This window comes from Procambarus clarkii, chromosome 3 (genome assembly GCF_040958095.1).
Source record: "Procambarus clarkii isolate CNS0578487 chromosome 3, FALCON_Pclarkii_2.0, whole genome shotgun sequence".
In the NCBI taxonomy this organism is placed as follows: domain Eukaryota; kingdom Metazoa; phylum Arthropoda; class Malacostraca; order Decapoda; family Cambaridae; genus Procambarus; species Procambarus clarkii.
In genome coordinates, this window is record NC_091152.1 from 17,706,432 (window position 1) to 17,725,303 (window position 18,872).

General features: G+C 47.6%; 1 protein-coding gene across 1 annotated transcript in view; it reads left to right on the forward strand.

Moving 5' to 3' along the window:
• Positions 1 to 18,872, forward strand: part of Rho1 (ras-like GTP-binding protein Rho1) — a 96,704-nt gene that overhangs the window by 36,082 nt on the left and 41,750 nt on the right. The window contains exon 2 of the mRNA XM_045746652.2: positions 1,456 to 1,699. Within this exon, the coding sequence (XP_045602608.1) occupies positions 1,621 to 1,699 (79 nt within the window). The 5' untranslated portion in view covers positions 1,456 to 1,620. The remainder of the gene's footprint in view (positions 1 to 1,455; positions 1,700 to 18,872) is intronic.

The window sequence follows — 18,872 nt, forward strand, 5'->3', positions numbered from 1 at the left end:
TGGGGAATGGTGGGGAGGACGAGGGGACGGGGGAGTGGGGAGGACGAGGGGACGGGGGAGTGGGGAATGGTGAGGAGAGCGAGGGGACGGGGGAGTGGGGAATGGTGGGGAGGACGAGGAGACGGGGGAGTGGGGAATGGTGGGGAGGACAAAGACAGGGGGAAGGTTGCTGTGGCTCAGCAACGCGTGGCCGGGTACAGCTAGTACTATAATATATTAGCATATTGCGCATATATAATCATAGGTTAGGTGTTTAGGTTCTGTTGCCGACTATTTGTATTTGTAGTACGTGGGTGAAGCATTTACAGCGTTGTGGTTCGAACAAAAGTCGTCAGTGAAGCACTTGTTCCGGAAGTGTTTGAACGAAATCAGTTGTGAGTCGTGTGTAAACCGTTTTTACTCATAAATGGGGTTTGGCGGGTGCATGGAATCACTTTTGGGTCTTTGGAGGACGGGCTGAAATCAGAGTCAACACTGACTCGGTTGTTCTCACTGGAACAAGTCTTGAGGACTGCCCTGAGTGAACTGACTCTCGTCGGCCAAGGGATCTTCCACATCAATTCTAAAGAGTAAAAAATGAATAGTAAGAAGAAACCTACACAGGTGTCAATAATATCACCGCCTTCCACCGGGGAGCAAAAAAAAAAAAGGTCAGGTGCGCTCAACAGATGGCGTTGACATCGTCACATAACAAAACCAACTCCATTAATAGTAATGAAGTTGGTTTTGTTAACCTCGGGATGCTTCATCACCGGACGCCAGGCAGCATCACTGGCCGGCTGGCGTGTTCTGTGTCGTGGCGTCCACTCACCTTAAAGCTCAAGGTGATGAACTCATTGATATATATCACCTTAGTGTGATTGATCTGTGTTATTGGTATTATTAATAATATTATTATGATTATTGCTCTTATTATTAGTATTATTATTGTCATTGTCGTTATTTGAATTAACATTTAGCTACTGTTATTATTTTGTATATTAGGAAGACGATTGATTTCTCCTTCAGTTCTAGAGCCAAATATTTTTACTTTTTAATTTTGACCCGGCCATGACCTGGCCCATGACCCGGCCATGACCTGGCCCATGACCCGGCCCATGACCCGGCCTTGGCCTGGCCTTGTCCCTGGCCATGACCCGGCCCATGACCCGGCCTTGTCCCGGCCATGACCCGGCCATGACCTGGCCCATGACCCGGCCATGACCTGGCCCATGACCTGGCCATGACCCGGCCCATGACCCGGCCTTGGCCTGGCCTTGTCCCTGGCCATGACCCGGCCCATGACCCGGCCTTGTCCCGGCCATGACCCGGCCCATGACCCGGCCTTGTCCCGGCCATGACCTGGGCCTTGACCATGGTGTGAAGAAGCCAATAATACGGTAGACAATGGTGTGAAGAAACCAATATAGTGGTGGCAAACGTTTGGTGTCATAATGATATGTTATCATCCTGCAGGCGGAGGGTGTGCGTCGTGGTCAGTCACACCTCGCTCCACCGACCCCTCTGCCACACTGTGAGGAGCTGCTGTCTGTGTACACACCTGCCTCCCCTGGGAGTGTGGCACGGAGCTGGGACAGTGGGAGAGGTGCGACGGAGAGAGAGAGGGCCCACACGCCAGCCATGGCCAACAGGGAGATAAACATACGCATCCCCATCCCTAATTTCAACGCCATCTGTTGCTGCGCTGGCGAAAAGACAGGTGAGTCTTTTCATCTTTTCACTAATATCTGTGTGTGTGTGTGTGTGTGTGTACTCACCTAGTTGTGTTTGCGGGGGTTGAGCTCTGGCTCTTTGGTCCCGCCTCTCAACCGTCAATCAACAGGCGTACAGATTCCTGAGCCTATTGGGCTCTATCATATCTACACTTGAAACTGTGTATGGAGTCAGCCTCCACCACATCACTTCCTAATGCATTCCATTTGTCAACCTCCATTTGTGTGTGTGCGTGTGTGTAATTACCTAAGTGTAGTTACAGGATGAGAGCTACGCTCGTGGTGTCCCGTCTTCCCAGCACTCTTTGTCATATAACGCTTTGAAACTACTGACGGTCTTGGCCTCCACCACTTTCTCACCTAACTTGTTACAACCGTCTACCACTCTGTTTGCTTAAGTGAATTTTCTTATATTTCTTCGGCATCTGTGTTTAGCTAGTTTAAATCTATGACCTCTTCTTCTTAAAGTTCCAGGTCTCAGGAAATCTTCCCTATCGATTTTATCAGTTCCTGTTACTATTTTATACGTAGTGATCATATCACCTCTTTTTCTTCTGTCTTCTAGTTTCTGTCTTCTAGTTTTGGCATATTTAATGCCTCTAACCTCTCCTCATAGCTCTTGCCCTTCAGTTCTGGGAGCCACTTAGTAGCATGTCTTTGCACCTTTTCCAGTTTGTTGATGTGCTTCTTAAGATATGGGCACCACACAACCGCTGCATATTCTAGCTTTGGCCTAACAAAAGTCGTGAACAATTTCTTTAGTATATCGCCATCCATGTATTTAAAAGCAATTCTGAAGTTAAAAAGGGTGGCATAGGCTCCTCGCACAATATTCTTTATGTGGTCCTCAGGTGATAGTTTTCTATCTAGAACCACCCCTAGATCTCTTTCTTTATCAGAATTCTTTAAAGATTTCTCACATAATATATAGGTTGTGTGTGGTCTATGTTCTCCTATTCCACATTCCATAACATGGCATTTATTAACATTAAATTCCATTTGCCAAGTGGTGCTCCATATACTTATTTTGTCCAGGTCATCTTGAAGGGCACGACAATCATCTAAGTTTCTTATCCTTCCTATTATCTTAGCATCATCAGCAAACATGTTCATATAATTCTGTATACCAACTGGTAGATCATTTATGTACACAATAAACATCACTGGTGCAAGAACTGAACCCTGTGGTACTCCACTTGTGACATTTCTCCAGTCCGATACATTGCCTCTGATCACTGCCCTCATTTTTCTAACAGTCAGAAAATTTTTCATCCATGATAGAAGCTTACCTGTCACCCCCTCCAATATTTTCAAGTTTCCAGAACAACCTCTTATGTGGAACTCTGTCGAAAGCCTTGTGTGTGTGTGTGTGTGTGTGTGTGTCACTCACGCAGCTCGCCTTTCTTTTATTTCCTCGTGACGTCAAGACTACAATGACGTCATCAGGCGACATGGGTGCCAACTTGTGTAATTCCACCTCAGGAGTTATTTATTTATTTATATATAAGAAGTTACATTGGGGGTTAACAGAGAATATAGAAAATAAGTTGAATTAACATTCTTGTAAAGCCACTAACACGCATAGCGTTTCGGGCAAGTCCTTAAACTAACAGAATATTTTTTGATAAATTAACAGTAAAATTGACAAAAAATGTTAACAGGTAATTTGAAGAAATTTTGACACAAAAGCAGATTAGAATAATACACAATAATACAATACACAATAAAGAAGCAAGGATTACTAGGTACATGAGGATAACATTTCAGGGTTATACATTGGTTCACTGAAGTACAATATGAGAATCATTTCGAGGATCAAAATTTTCAAGGAATACTGGAGTAGAAAATGCACTCAATACAACAACCATGATATCAGATGATATCTAAGATTACAATGGTAAAGTAATATGACTTCTTGAGGTTATCTTGAGATGATTTCGGGGCTTTTTTAGTGTCCCCGCGGCCCGGTCCTCGACCAGGCCTCGACCCCCAGGAAGCAGCCCGTGACAGCTGACTAACACCCAGGTACCTATTTTACTGCTAGGTAACAGGGGCATAGTGTGAAAGAAACTCTGCCCATTGTTTCTCGCCGGCGCCTGGGATCGAACCCAGGACCACAGGATCACAAATCCCGCGTGCTGTCCGCTCGGCCGACCGGCTTAGGTACAAATATTTGGGGATTGAGTAGCGCTAGATACAGTGTGAAGATAAAGGCCATGGTAGAAAACTATGAAGATGAAATTAGGTACTTTTTGGTTTTATTTTTGAATAAGGTAAAAGTTGGACAGCTTTTCGAATCATTAGCGAGTGAGTTCCATAGACTGGGTCCCTTTATTTGCATAGAGTGTTTACACAGATTAAGTTTGACTCTGGGGATATCAAAGAGATATCTATGTCTGGTGTGGTGATAATGGGTCCTATTACATCTGTCCAGGGAGAGTTTCAGAACAGGATTTGCACTTAGAAGTTCTAAGTGTTCTAGGTGACTTAACTAAGACACTAAGTGTCTTAGTTCTTTCACCGTGTGCTCACCTACTTATCCGAGTACATATTGAGCTCCTGGGCCCCCACCTTGCAACAATCAGTAGTCTTGCCTAATGAAACCCGTCCGGGCTCTCACGTGGTTAGTCATATCTGTATGTGAATCCCAGTACAAGAAATTGGCGGGGAGGCGTATGGCAAGAGCAGCAAGCATGGCGCCAACAAGTGACCACTATCATGCCTCAGGCACTCACCTGCACGCATGCGCGCACTCACGCCCTTTGTGTCGTCTTATACGCATGCGCGCACTCACGCCCTCTGTGTCGTCTTGTACGCATGCGCGCACTCACGCCCTCCGTGTCGTCTTGCACGCATGCGCGCACTCACGTCCTCCCTGACGTCTTGCACGCATGCGCGCACTCACGCCCTCCGTGTCGTCTTGCACGCATGCGCGCACTCACGTCCTCCCTGACGTCTTGCACGCATGCGCGTATTTACGCCCTCCGTGTCGTCTTGCACGCATGCGCGCACTCACGTCCTCCCTGACGTCTTGCACGCATGCGCGCACTCACGCCCTCCCTGACGTCTTGCACGCATGCGCGTATTCACGCCCTCCGTGTCGTCTTGCACGCATGCGCGTATTCACGCCCTCCGTGTCGTCTTGCACGCATGCGCGCACTCATGCCCTCCCTGACGTCTTGCACGCATGCGCGTATTCACGCCCTCCGTGTCGTCTTGCACGCATGCGCGCACTCACGTCCTCCCTGACGTCTTGCACGCATGCGCGCACTCACACCCTCCCTGTCGTCTTGCACGCATGCGCGCACTCACGTCCTCCGTGTCTACATTATTGCATCAATGTATTCTTTATCATTCATACATGTTGATGTATATGCCTCAATGCGTCTGGTGAAACTGTGCTGGAATCACACATCCGGTGCGTTCACGACCACACACTCAAGAATTCCAGATTCGAATCCCGGGCGGGACACAAATGGTTGGGTGCGTTTCCTATCACCTATTGCCCCTGTCCACCTTGCAGTAAATAGATACCCAGGAGTAAATCAGATGTTGGGATACATCCTGGGGAGGGTTATTAATTTGACCCTGGGATGACCTCTATTGTGGCATAACATCTATACACACACACACACACACACACACACACACATACGGGGGCCTCGTAGCCCGGTGGATAGCGCGCAGGATTCGTAATTCTGTGGCGCGGGTTCGATTCCCGCACGAGGCAGAAACAAATGGGCAAAGTTTCTTTCACCCTGAATGCCCCTGTTACCTAGCAGTAAATAGGTACCTGGGAGTTAGTCAGCTGTCACGGGCTACTTCCTGGTGTGTGTGTGTGTGTGTGTGTGGTGTGAAAAAAAAAATATTAGTTAGTGTAGTTAGTAAACAGTTGATTGACAGTTGAGAGGCGGGCCGAAAGAGCAAAGCTCAACCCCCGCAAATACACAACTAGTAAACACACACACACACACACACACACACACACACACACACACACACACACACACACACACACACACACACACACACAGGAGGAAAACAGCATGAGACTACAAGATGACCTAGACAGACTGAGTTAATGGTCCAACAAATGGCTACTAAAGTTCAACCCGAGTAAATGTAAGGTAATGAAACTAGGCAGTGGAAACAGGAGGCCAGACACAGGATACAGAATAGGAGATGAAGTACTTAATGAAATAGACAGAGAGAAAGATCTAGGAGTTGATATCACACTAAACCTGTCTCCTGAAGCCCACATAAAGAGAATAACATCTGCGGCATATGCGAGGCTGGCTAACATCAGAACAGCGTTCAGGAACCTGTATAAGGAATCATTCAGATCCATGTACACCACATATGTAAGACCAATCCTGGAGTATGCGGCCCCAGCATGGAGCCCGTACCTTGTCAAACACAAGGCAAAGCTTGAAAAAGTTCAGAGATATGCCACTAGACTAGTCCCAGAACTAAGAGGCATGAGTTACGAGGAAAGGCTGCGAGAAATGCCCCTCACGACACTAGAAGACAGAAGAGTAAGGGGAGACATGATCACTACCTACAAAATTCTCAGAGGAATTGACAGGGTAAAGATAAACTGTTTAACACGGGTGGTACACGAACAAGGGGACACAGGTGGAAACTGAGTACCCAAGTGAGCCACAGGAACTTTAGAAAGAACTTTTTCAGTGTCAGAGTAGTTAACAGGTGGAATGCATTAGGCAGTGATGTGGTGGAGGCTGATTCCATACACAGTTTCAAATGTAGATATGACAGACCCCAATAGGCTCAGGAATCTGTACATCAGTTGATTGACAGTTGAGAGGTGGGACCAAAGAGCCAGAGCTCAACCCCCGCAAGCACAATTAGGTAAGTAACTCCTTTTGACCATGTCGTAGCTCAGTCGATTAAGGCAGCGTCTGGGATGCTCCCGGACGCAGGTTCGAATTCTCGTCACGACTCTTGTGGATTTGTTCATTTGATGCATCATGCAATTGTGATTTCCGTGTGTAATGAAGTAAGGGCGAAGAGGGAGAACGCCCTGTTGACATAGCTCGAGTGCATGGGGGGAGTTGTGTAAAACCCTGGTTTGTGCCTCAGAGAGGCTGCAGGATCCAGTAAGTTCAGTAGAACTTCGGTTTCATCTCCTTTTGACCATGTCGTAGCTCAGTCGATTAAGGCAGCGTCTGGGATGCTCTCGGGCGCAGGTTCGAATCCTCGTCACGGCCTTTGCGGATTTGTTTACAGAGATGTTCCTTCAGAGGGACATGACCAGGGACGAGATAATCCAGGCAGTAGATGCATAGAAGAGGTACAGGGAGAGGGAAGGGAACCAGGGAACAACAGTCCCCCAACCCAACAATCCCAGAGGGGGAGTAGGGAACCCACAACCAGTAATTTAGTAACCCCAGACAGAACTGCAACCCCCCCCCCCACCTGCCTCCTCATAAGAGCCCCCTCCCCTCCATCTGCGACTTAATAGGCACCTCCCACTACCACCACCTGCCACCCAATATGAGTCCCCTCCCCATGCTTGAACTTTCCCCCTACACAATGCCCACCATGGTACCCAAATTCCCTCATCACCCCGAGCACCTCTTGCCTCCTTATCCCCAGGTCTTCCTCCTGTCCCAAGCAGGCCCAGACAAGATCTAAGCTCTCCATTCCCCACCCCACCTCTCCCCAAACCCCCTGGTATTTACCCCACAGGAGGACAGATCTACCCAAATAGCCTTACCTATGGAACAGCTTCCTACGCCAGTGAGGAGAGTATGTGATAAAGGACATAGGAAAGTGAGCTTCTAGGTAATGTACTCAAACACTGATGGGATTACAAATAAAGCAAGTGAGCTGGACCAAAGGGCACAAGAAAAAACTCAGATGTAATAGGACTCACAGAAACAATATTGGCAGGCATCATAACAAATGCAGTGCTGCTGCAGGACTACTATATAGTAAGGAAAGAGAGGGAAGGCAGAGAAAAAGTGTCCTGCTGATAAGAAAGGATTGGGGTTTTGAAGAGATGGATATCCCGGTCTGTGAAGGATTCACAGATTACATTACAGGAACTATGACAATAGCTGGACCTAAGATAATAGTAGCAGTCATTTACAACCTTCCATTAAATGACAGATGACCCAGACAGAGGTTCAATAGACACAACATGGCAACCATTGATATAATTGAGAGAGCAGCTTCAGTTGCCTGCAGGAATGGATCCAGACTCTTAATCATGGGCAACTTCAACCACGGAAAGATAGACTGGGAAATGGAGAACACATGGAACTGCAGATACATAGATACATGGAGAGCTAAACTCTTGGACGTGACAACAAGAAACATTCTGAGACAACACGACAAGGGACCCCACAAGAGCCCAATAGGCTCCAGAATCTGTGTACACCAGTTAATTGAGAGTCGAGAGGCAGGACGAAGGAGCCAAAGCTTAACCCCCACAAGCACAACTAGGTGAGTACTAGAATGAGAGGCAATGACAAACGAGCTAGACTCAACCTGATATTCACCCTGAATGAGTCAGAAATAAGGGAAGTCAAATTTGAAGCCCCCATAGGAATGAGTGACCACAGTGTACTGACCTTTGAGTACTTGGTGGAGGTAGGGATAACCTATCCAAGGATGGGAGCGGAGGGGAAAAGACTAAACTACCGAAGAGGAAAATATGACGAGATGAGGAACTTCCTAATGGGAATACCATAGGAAACAGAACTCAGAGAAAAGTCTGTACAGGATATGATGGACTATGTCACCCAGAAGTGCCAGGAAGCTGCAGACAGGTTTATCCAGGCTCAAAAGAAAAAAAAATAAAAGCAAAAGAAGAATCCATGGTTCAATCAGGCAGGTAAGGAAACAAAGCAACTGAGTAAAAGAACATGGAGAAACTACAGAAATAACAGAACACCAGAGAGCAGGGAGAGATACCAGAGGGCCAGAAATGAGTACCTCAGAGTGAGGAGGGAAGCAGAGAGACAGTTTGAAAATGACATAGCAAGTAAAGCCAAGACCCAACCAAAGCTGCTCCACAGCCACATCAGGAGGAAAGCAGCAGTGAAGGAACGAGTTATGAAACTAAGAAAAGGGGAGAACAGATACATAGAGAATGACAAGGTGGTGTGTGAAGAACTTAACAAGAGATTCCAGGAGGTCTTCACAATAGAACAATGAGAGGTCCCTGCACTAAATGAGGAGGCAAACCGAGCAACCTTGGAGAAATTTGACCTCACCAGTGATGAGATCAAAAGGAATCTGTTGGAGCTGAATGTGACAAAGGCTGCTGGGCCTGACAGAATCTCATCGTGGATACTAAAAGAAGGTGCAGAAGCACTAAGTGTGCCACTCTCTATGGTGTATAACAGGTCACTGGAAACAGGAGACCTACCGGAAAGTTGGAAGACAGCTAATGTAGTCCCAATATACAAAAAGGGTGACAGGCAAGAGGCACTGAACTACAGGCTAGTGTCCTTAACTTGTATACCATGCAAGGTGATGGAGAAGATCGCGAGGAAAAGGCTCGTAGAGCATCTGGAGCGAAGGAACTTTATAACACAACACCAGCATGGGTTCAATGGTGGTAAATTGTGCCTCACTGGCTAAATAGAATTCTATGACTAGGCGACAAAAATTAGGTAGGAAAGAGAAGGGTAGGCAGACTGCATTTTCTTAAATTGTCAGAAAGTCTTTGACACCGTATCCCCATAAAAGACTGTTACAAAAGTTGGAGAAACAGGCAGGAGTAAAAGGTAAGGTGCTCCAGTGGATAAGGGAGTATCTAAGCAACAGGAAATAGCGAGTAACTGTGAGGGGAGAGACATCAGAGTGGCGAGATGTCACCAGCGGAGTCCCACAGGGCTCAGTACTTGGACCCATCCTGTTTCTGACATATGTAAACGATCTTCCAGAGGGTATAGACTCATTCCTCTCAATATTTGCTGATGATGCCAAAAATGTGAAAAGAATCAAGACAGATGAAGATAGACAGAGACTACAGGACGACCTGGACAAACTGGAGGAATGGTCTAGAAAATGGCTGCTATAGTTTAACTCAGGAAAGTGTAAAGTAATGAAATTAGGCGAAGGAAGCAGAAGGCTGAATACAAGCTACCATCAGGGAGGTGAAAACCTGCAAGAATCAAATCGAGAGAAAGATCTGGGGGTCGATATCATACCGAAACTGTCCCCAGAGGCCCACATCAAAAGAATATCATCAGCGGCATATGCTAGATTGGCCAACATAAGAACTACCTTTATTAAACTCGTGTAAGGAAACATTCAGAACCTTGTATACCACATATGTCAGACTAATCCTGGAGTATGCAGCTCCAGCCTAGAGTCCATACTTAGAAAATACAATACAAAATTAGAGAAGATCAGAGGAATGCCACCAGACTAGTCCCAGTGCTAACAGATATGAGTTACGAGGAAAGGCTACGAAAATTAAACCTCACGTCCCTGGAAAACAGAAGAGTTAGGGAAGACATGATTACTACCTACAAAATTTTGAGCGAAATTGATAGTGAACAAAGCTAAACTATTTAGTACGGGTGGGACATGAACAAGGGGACACAGGTGGAAACGGAATACCCAAATGAGCCACAGAGATATTAGAAAGAACTTTTTCAGTGTCAGAGTGGTTGACAAATGGAATGCATTAGGCAGTGATGTGGTGGAGGCTGACTCCATACACAGTTTCAAGTGTAGATATGATAGAGCCCAATAGGCTCAGGAACCTGTACACCTGTTGATTGACAGTTGAGAGGCGGGACCAAAGAGCCAGAGCTCAACCCCCACAATGTTGATGTTCTGATCAAGAATCTTTATTCTATTATTTATTTATTTATTTATTTATTTACTTATTTATTATTATTTTAAATTTATAAATTTTGTTTTTATATTTTTTTCCAAGAAGGGGAAGTATTTCTGATCAGTATTTCATCTAGGAATACATATTGTGGGACTGTGTTTTCATTGAGTAGATCGAGACTCTTGGGCCACCAGCTGTGGGAGTGGGGCGTCTCATCTTGGGCCACCAGCTGTGGGAGTGGGGCGTCTCATCTTGGGCCACCAGCTGTGGGAGTGGGGCGTCTCATCTTGGGCCACCAGCTGTGGGAGTGGGGCGTCTCATCTTGGGCCACCAGCTGTGGGAGTGGGGCGTCTCATCTTGGGCCACCAGCTGTGGGAGTGGGGCGTCTCATCTTGGACCACCAGCTGTGGGAGTGGGGCGTCTCATCTTGGGCCACCAGCTGTGGGAGTGGGGCGTCTCATCTTGGGCCACCAGCTGTGGGAGTGGGGCGTCTCATCTTGGGCCACCAGCTGTGGGAGTGGGGCGTCTCATCTTGAACCACCAGCTGTGGGAGTGGGGCGTCTCATCTTGGGCCACCAGCTGTGGGAGTGGGGCGTCTCATCTTGGACCACCAGCTGTGGGAGTGGGGCGTCTCATCTTGGACCACCAGCTGTGGGAGTGGGGCGTCTCATCTTGGACCACCAGCTGTGGGAGTGGGGCGTCTCATCTTGGGCCACCAGCTGTGGGAGTGGGGCGTCTCATCTTGAACCACCAGCTGTGGGAGTGGGGCGTCTCATCTTGGGCCACCAGCTGTGGGAGTGGGGCGTCTCATCTTGGGCCACCAGCTGTGGGAGTGGGGCGTCTCATCTTGAACCACCAGCTGTGGGAGTGGGGCGTCTCATCTTGGGCCACCAGCTGTGGGAGTGGGGCGTCTCATCTTGGACCACCAGCTGTGGGAGTGGGGCGTCTCATCTTGGACCACCAGCTGTGGGAGTGGGGCGTCTCATCTTGGACCACCAGCTGTGGGAGTGGGGCGTCTCATCTTGGGCCACCAGCTGTGGGAGTGGGGCGTCTCATCTTGAACCACCAGCTGTGGGAGTGGGGCGTCTCATCTTGGGCCACCAGCTGTGGGAGTGGGGCGTCTCATCTTGGGCCACCAGCTGTGGGAGTGGGGCGTCTCATCTTGGGCCACCAGCTGTGGGAGTGGGGCGTCTCATCTTGGACCACCAGCTGTGGGAGTGGGGCGTCTCATCTTGGACCACCAGCTGTGGGAGTGGGGCGTCTCATCTTGGACCACCAGCTGTGGGAGTGGGGCGTCTCATCTTGGACCACCAGCTGTGGGAGTGGGGCGTCTCATCTTGGACCACCAGCTGTGGGAGTGGGGCGTCTCATCTTGGACCACCAGCTGTGGGAGTGGGGTGTCTCATCTTGGGCCACCAGCTGTGGGAGTGGGGCGTCTCATCTTGGGCCACCAGCTGTGGGAGTGGGGCGTCTCATCTTGGGCCACCAGCTGTGGGAGTGGGGCGTCTCATCTTGGGCCACCAGCTGTGCTAGTGGGGTGTCTCATCTTGGGCCACCAGCTGTGGGAGTGGGGCGTCTCATCTTGAACCACCAGCTGTGGGAGTGGGGCGTCTGATCTTGGGCCACCAGCTGTAGGAGTGGGGCGTCTCATCTTGGGCCACCAGCTGTGGGAGTGGGGTGTCTCATCTTGGACCACCAGCTGTGGGAGTGGGGCGTCTCATTTGGTGGTATTGTGTCTACTGTACATAATGCCCGGGGTGATGCTGCAGTATACATAATGCCCAGGGTGACGTTCCAGTATTCATAACGCCTGGGGTGACGCTTCAGTATACATAACACCCATGGTTGTGGGGAAAATCCTAGCAGGCTTTAATTCTTTTATTCTATTTTTTATTCAAATATTTACTTTAATTTATTTTTCAGTTGAGTTTAATATGATATTACTTTTCTTCTGAGTTAGTTCTTAGTTAGTTAGTGGACTGTATATTCTGATTGAACCTGCTAAAATATTTCTGCACACATAATTGGGGGGACAATTTGTGGCTTAAACCACTTTTGAAGCAGATCCTTCATAAACCACAAATTTTTTACCTAGTCTTTAATATAAATTATAAATCATACCACATATGGTGGAATAATCTACTACATACAAGAGTTGTTACATGGTTGTAGAGCCACTAGTACGCGTAGCGTTTCGGGCAAGTCCTTAATCCTATGGTCCCTGGAATACGATCCCCTGCCGCGAAGAATCGTTGTTACAACCAAGTACACATTTTACTGTTGCGTTAAACAGAGGCTACAGTTAAGGAATTGCGCCCAGTAAATCCTCCCCGGCCAGGATACGAACCCATGACATAGCGCTCGCGGATCGCCAGGCGAGTGTCTGTAATTATACTTATAGTTAATCTATCTTCAGGATAAAATAAAAGGGGGGCCTTAGCTGATACTGTAGATGGGGCCTGCTAAGGCTGACTATGTAGCATCAGATTAGGGTGTGGCCCTGTGCCTCAGAGTGCCACGTAATGGCGGCTATCTGGAGACCTGCAAGGCATGATGTAGCGCAGAGTTACAAATTTCTATAATTATGTTTGGAGCCAACTGTCTGCTTCAGTAACTTCCCACACAATTACCTGTTTGGGATGTTTAACATTAGTAAAAGCACACCAACATATTAAGGCACAGGTATGACAAGAATAAGAGGGAAGTATAATGTTCAGTACATACTTGGTTCAGCTTTAAACCTCTCTTATAACCGGCTACCTAACTAATATTGACAAGTACACATTCCCAATAAAAAGTTATAAGGCAGTCGGATACTCTAGTGTTCTGTTGGGTGGTAGAACTACTGTGGTGGTCCCCTTAGGACAGAGTAAAGTGTCTGTCGTGGGAGACTCGAGTCACACTTCTTCTTCTTCTTGTTGATAGTAGGTGCAGTTTGCATGAAGGGTTTGTCCTCCCGATGACTGCACCAGTACTGATGTTGTTGGACCCGTTTATGTTGAAGATGATCGGAGCTACCAAGGTGCTTGTTGCTTTGTGCTGTAGATAGAGGAGCGGCGACTAAAACAGAGGTGTGTGTTAGAGGGAGACTTGCCGCACTGTAGGGCGGTGTGTTGTGTTTATGGCGTCAGCTGATCCTTGGTGTTGCGACGAGGTAGTTGTTTTCTGTGTTTAGCTGTTGGTGGCGCCAGGTATAAATGTGGCGCGGGTCAGATGTGACCCAATTTGTTGGTCGACTGGAGATATTTAGCCAGTGCTTTGACTATTTGGTATTTTTCTTGTGACGAGTGGTCACCGCCTCCTAATATATGCTCGATGGTGAAGGGTATTTTAAGTGCGATAAAGACTTGTTTGAGATTTACTCTGGCACTATAGTGTCGGAAGCAGTGTAGGAGATAGTGGTCGACTGTTTCAGGCACCTGACAGTGAGTACAGAGTTCGTTGATGTCTGTTCTGTACTTAGAGCTGTGTGCTGCCAGTTTGGTGTGTCCCAGCCTTAATCTGGTCATCGCTATATCAATTTCTCTGCTTTTATATCGGACATGTTTCCAAGTTTCCCATTTCTTTTTAATGGACCCATAGTGCAAAGGTGAGCATAACGTTCTCCAGTTTGTTGCAAAATCCTGGGAGATGGTATCTTTGAAGGCTCCTTTACGTGCAACATGGGGAATTGGATGACGGGTGAGGTGAGGCGTGTCGTGCATCGCTTTGGCTAGTTGGTCTACTAGTTCATTATGGAGAATACCACAATGTGCAGGGACCCATTGGATAGAGGTGTCATAACCGTTCAATTGATGTTTGTGAAGAAGTTGAAGGCATGGGTAGACAATCTCCTTGCATGTTTTCGAAGAGTACGAAATTGCTTGAATCGCGCTCTTGGAGTCACTACAGATTGTATATATCCCAACTGATAATGTTGTGATGATTTGGAGAGCTTGATACAAGGCATATAATTCCGCTGTGATAATAGATAGTTGGTTTGGTAACCGCCATCCCTGCTTGAGATGGTATTTCGGTATCCATACAGCGCTAGTGACCGAGGGTACGTTGTTCGTGAAGATGCGAGACCCATCTGTGTAAATCTCTGTGGTATTTGGGTAGCAATTTTTCATTGTTGAGACAAAGACTGAGGCTATGGCTGAGTTTGGTGCAGACTTTAGAATGTTGTCTTCGAGTTGTATTGCTGTATTAGGAGTTGTATAAAGCCAAGGTGGAATAGGGGGAACAGGAGGTTGGGTTTCACAGTTTTGAAGTAGGGAGAGGTCTATATTGAGGTTATTTGTAGCCCGTGTGAGGAAAGGTTGCGAGTGAAAGGTTGGGAAGCGGGGGATATATGGGTTAGCTGTTCTTCAACAGTACTCTCACGTTGGTTTGTTTACAAGTTGTGGGGTGTACATGCTGACGCCTCTAGCCAAAGTTTTGGTTCTACTTCTGATTTTATTTAGCAGTAGCAAAGGAGTCAAGCTGTACTTTTGCTGTTGGAAATTATATTCAGTCCTAGTGAACACTTTTTTATTAAGTTTAAACACTTAACAGTTGTTTAAAAAGAGATGAGATGTATAAATATAGGACTTGTTGGATGACGGCACAGGATAACCCACTCTTTTCTTTCTTTATAGGGGTAACTTATGTTATTTTGTGTGTCGGATTTCCGACAATGCTGACACTCCAGTATACATAACGCCCAGGGTGACACTCCAGTATACATAACGCCCAGGTGACACTCCAGTATACATAACGCCCAGGGTGACACTCCAGTATACATAATGCCCAGGGTGACACTCCAGTATACATAACGCCCAGGGTGACACTCCAGTATACATAACGCCCAGGGTGACACTCCAGTATACATAACGCCCAGGGTGACACTCCAGTATACATAACGCCCAGGGTGACGCTCCAGTATACATAACGCCCAGGGTGACACTCCAGTATACATAACGCCCAGGGTGATGCTCCAGTATACATAACGCCCAGGGTGACACTCCAGTATACATAACGCCCAGGGTGATGCTCCAGTATACATAACGCCCAGGGTGACACTCCAGTATACATAACGCCCAGGGTGATGCTCCAGTATACATAACGCCCAGGGTGACGCTCCAGTATACATAACGCCCAGGGTGACACTCCAGTATACATAACGCCCAGGGTGATGCTCCAGTATACATAACGCCCAGGGTGACACTCCAGTATACATAACGCCCAGGGTGATGCTCCAGTATACATAACGCCCAGGGTGACACTCCAGTATACATAACGCCTTGGGTACGCTCCAGTATACATAACGCCCAGGGTGATGCTCCAGTATACATAACGCCCAGGGTGACACTCCAGTATACATAACGCCTTGGGTACGCTCCAGTATACATAACGCCCAGGGTGATGCTCCAGTATACATAACGCCCAGGGTGACACTCCAGTATACAAAACGCCCAGGGTGACACTCCAGTATACATAACGCCCGGGGTGACACTCCAGTATACATAACGCCCAGGGTGACACTCCAGTATACATAACGCCCGGGGTGACACTCCAGTATACATAATGCCCAGGGTGACACTCCAGTATACATAACGCCCAGGGTGACACTCCAGTATACATAACGCCTGGGGTACGCTCCGGTATACATAACGCCCAGGGTGACACTCCAGTATACATAACGCCCGGGGTGACACTCCAGTATACATAATGCCCAGGGTGACACTCCAGTATACATAACGCCCAGGGTGACACTCCAGTATACATAACGCCCAGGGTGACACTCCAGTATACATAACGCCTGGGGTACGCTCCGGTATACATAACGCCCAGGGTGACACTCCAGTATACATAACGCCCGGGGTGACTCACCCTTAGTGACTATAACACCAGCGGGGTGACTCACCCCTAGTAACCATAACACCAGGGGGGTGACTCACCCCTAGTAACCATAACACCAGGGGGGTGACTCACCCCTAGTAACTATAACACCAGCGGGGTGACTCACCCCTAGTAACTATAACACCAGGGGGGTGACTCACCCCTAGTGACTATAACACCAGCGGGGTGACTCACCCCTAGTAACTATAACACCAGGGGGGTGACTCACCCCTAGTGACTATAACACCAGCGGGGTGACTCACCCCTAGTAACTATAACACCAGCGGGGTGACTCACTCCTAGTGACTATAACACCAGCGGGGTGACTCACCCCTAGTAACTATAACACCAGCGGGGTGACTCACCCCTAGTGACTATAACACCAGGGGGGTGACTCACCCCTAGTAACCATAACACCAGCGGGGTGACTCACCCCTAGTGACCATAACACCAGGGGGGTGACTCACCCCTAGTAACCATAACACCAGCGGGGTGACTCACCCCTAGTGACCATAACACCAGCAGGGTGACTCACCCCTAGTAACCATAACACCAGCGGGGTGACTCACCCCTAGTGACCATAACACCAGCAGGGTGACTCACCCCTAGTAACCATAACACCAGGGGGGTGACTCACCCCTAGTAACTATAACACCAGCAGGGTGACTCACCCCTAGTAACCATAACACCAGCGGGGTGACTCACCTCTAGTGACCATAACACCAGCAGGGTGACTCACCCCTAGTGACCATAACACCAGCAGGGTGACTCACCCCTAGTAACCATAACACCAGCGGGGTGACTCACCCCTAGTAACCATAACACCAGGGGGGTGACTCACCCCTGGTGAGTGTAACATCCGAGGTGACTCATCATCCTGTTCACTTACTCCCACAAACACACCCATTTGACCTTCGTCTCACTCATCTCCATAATTAAACTGAACTTGAGGCGGACGCTGGGAGTGGTAGTGTATTGTGCACCCCATACTCATCCTATGAGTGGTAGTTTATTGTGCACCCCATACTCATCCTGTGAGTGGTAGTGTATTGTGCACCCCATACTCATCCTGGGAGTGGTAGTGTATTGTGCACCCCATACTCATCCTAGGAGTGGTAGTGTATTGTGCACCCCATACTCATCCTGTGAGTGGTAGTGTATTGTGCACCCCATACTCATCCTGTGAGTGGTAGTGTATTGTGCACCCCATACTCATCCTGTGAGTGGTAGTGTATTGTGCACCCCATACTCATTCTGTGAGTGGTAGTGTATTGTGCACCCCATACTCATTCTGTGAGTGGTAGTGTATTGTGCACCCCATACTCATCCTGTGAGTGGTAGTGTATTGTGCACCCCATACTCATTCTGTGAGTGGTAGTGTATTGTGCACCCCATACTCATTCTGTGAGTGGTAGTGTATTGTGCACCCCATACTCATCCTGTGAGTGGTAGTGTATTGTGCACCCCATACTCATCGTGTGAGTGGTAGTGTATTGTGCACCCCATACTCATTCTGTGAGAATAGGTTGAGAAAATATTCATATATTTACCCCCTTGTTAAGTATGCTTATATATCCATGCCAGGCGTCTGAGACAAGCACGTTATTACTTGATTGCAAACTATTTATTGCCAGCAGTGAAGAAAAAGAAGTCAGAAATAATTAATCTGTCTACTTCAGTGTTGTCAATAATTTCGAGTGCTACCAGTATTGCTACCAACTCAGGTTGCATTGTGGATGCCCAGTTACTAATTCTTATATTCCTTTGAATTGTGCTGCCATCGGGCTGATGAGCAATAACAGCACTTCCTGCCCTCCCTGTAGCTGTATTGAGTGATCCGTCAGTGTATATTGTCTGTGCAATGTTGTTTTCAGCTTGTATATTGTGAATGTGTACTATGGTGCTTAATCTCTGGGGTGATGACCCATCACTAAAACTCTAACTCTCTAAAACTCAAAGTTTGCCAGACCATGTGATCTGGGATTCTATAAATGTTTAAATAATTTCTACAACAAACTTAGTTTTAACCCCCCCCCCCCTGCACAAGTAAATTAATAAAGCTTGTTTTTAATACCATGAAAAAATGAGGCTTAGTATCAAAACCCTTACGTATACAATCGATAAACCCATACCTCTATCAAAAAGGTGCTCTATCTAATAAAATTACAATCATCACATTGATCAGCACAAACCATAATATAAACATTACCAATTTCAGCAATTATCCCCACCTTCCTGCCCAGTCTGTCATGTCTCCTGTGTCTTCTTTCCCATCTTGCCCTGATCCTTCTTTCCAACCCTGCCCCCAGTCTCTTGGCCCTCCACGCCGTCTGTCTGTCCAGGCTGTTGTCCATCGTCCTCCCAGCAATCTTCATGTTGTTCGCTCCTCTTCTCCTGTTGAGACAATTGAGTCTGTTGTTCGCTCCTGTTCCTCTTCTCCTGTTGAGACAATTGAGTCTGTTGTTCGCTTCTGTTCTTCT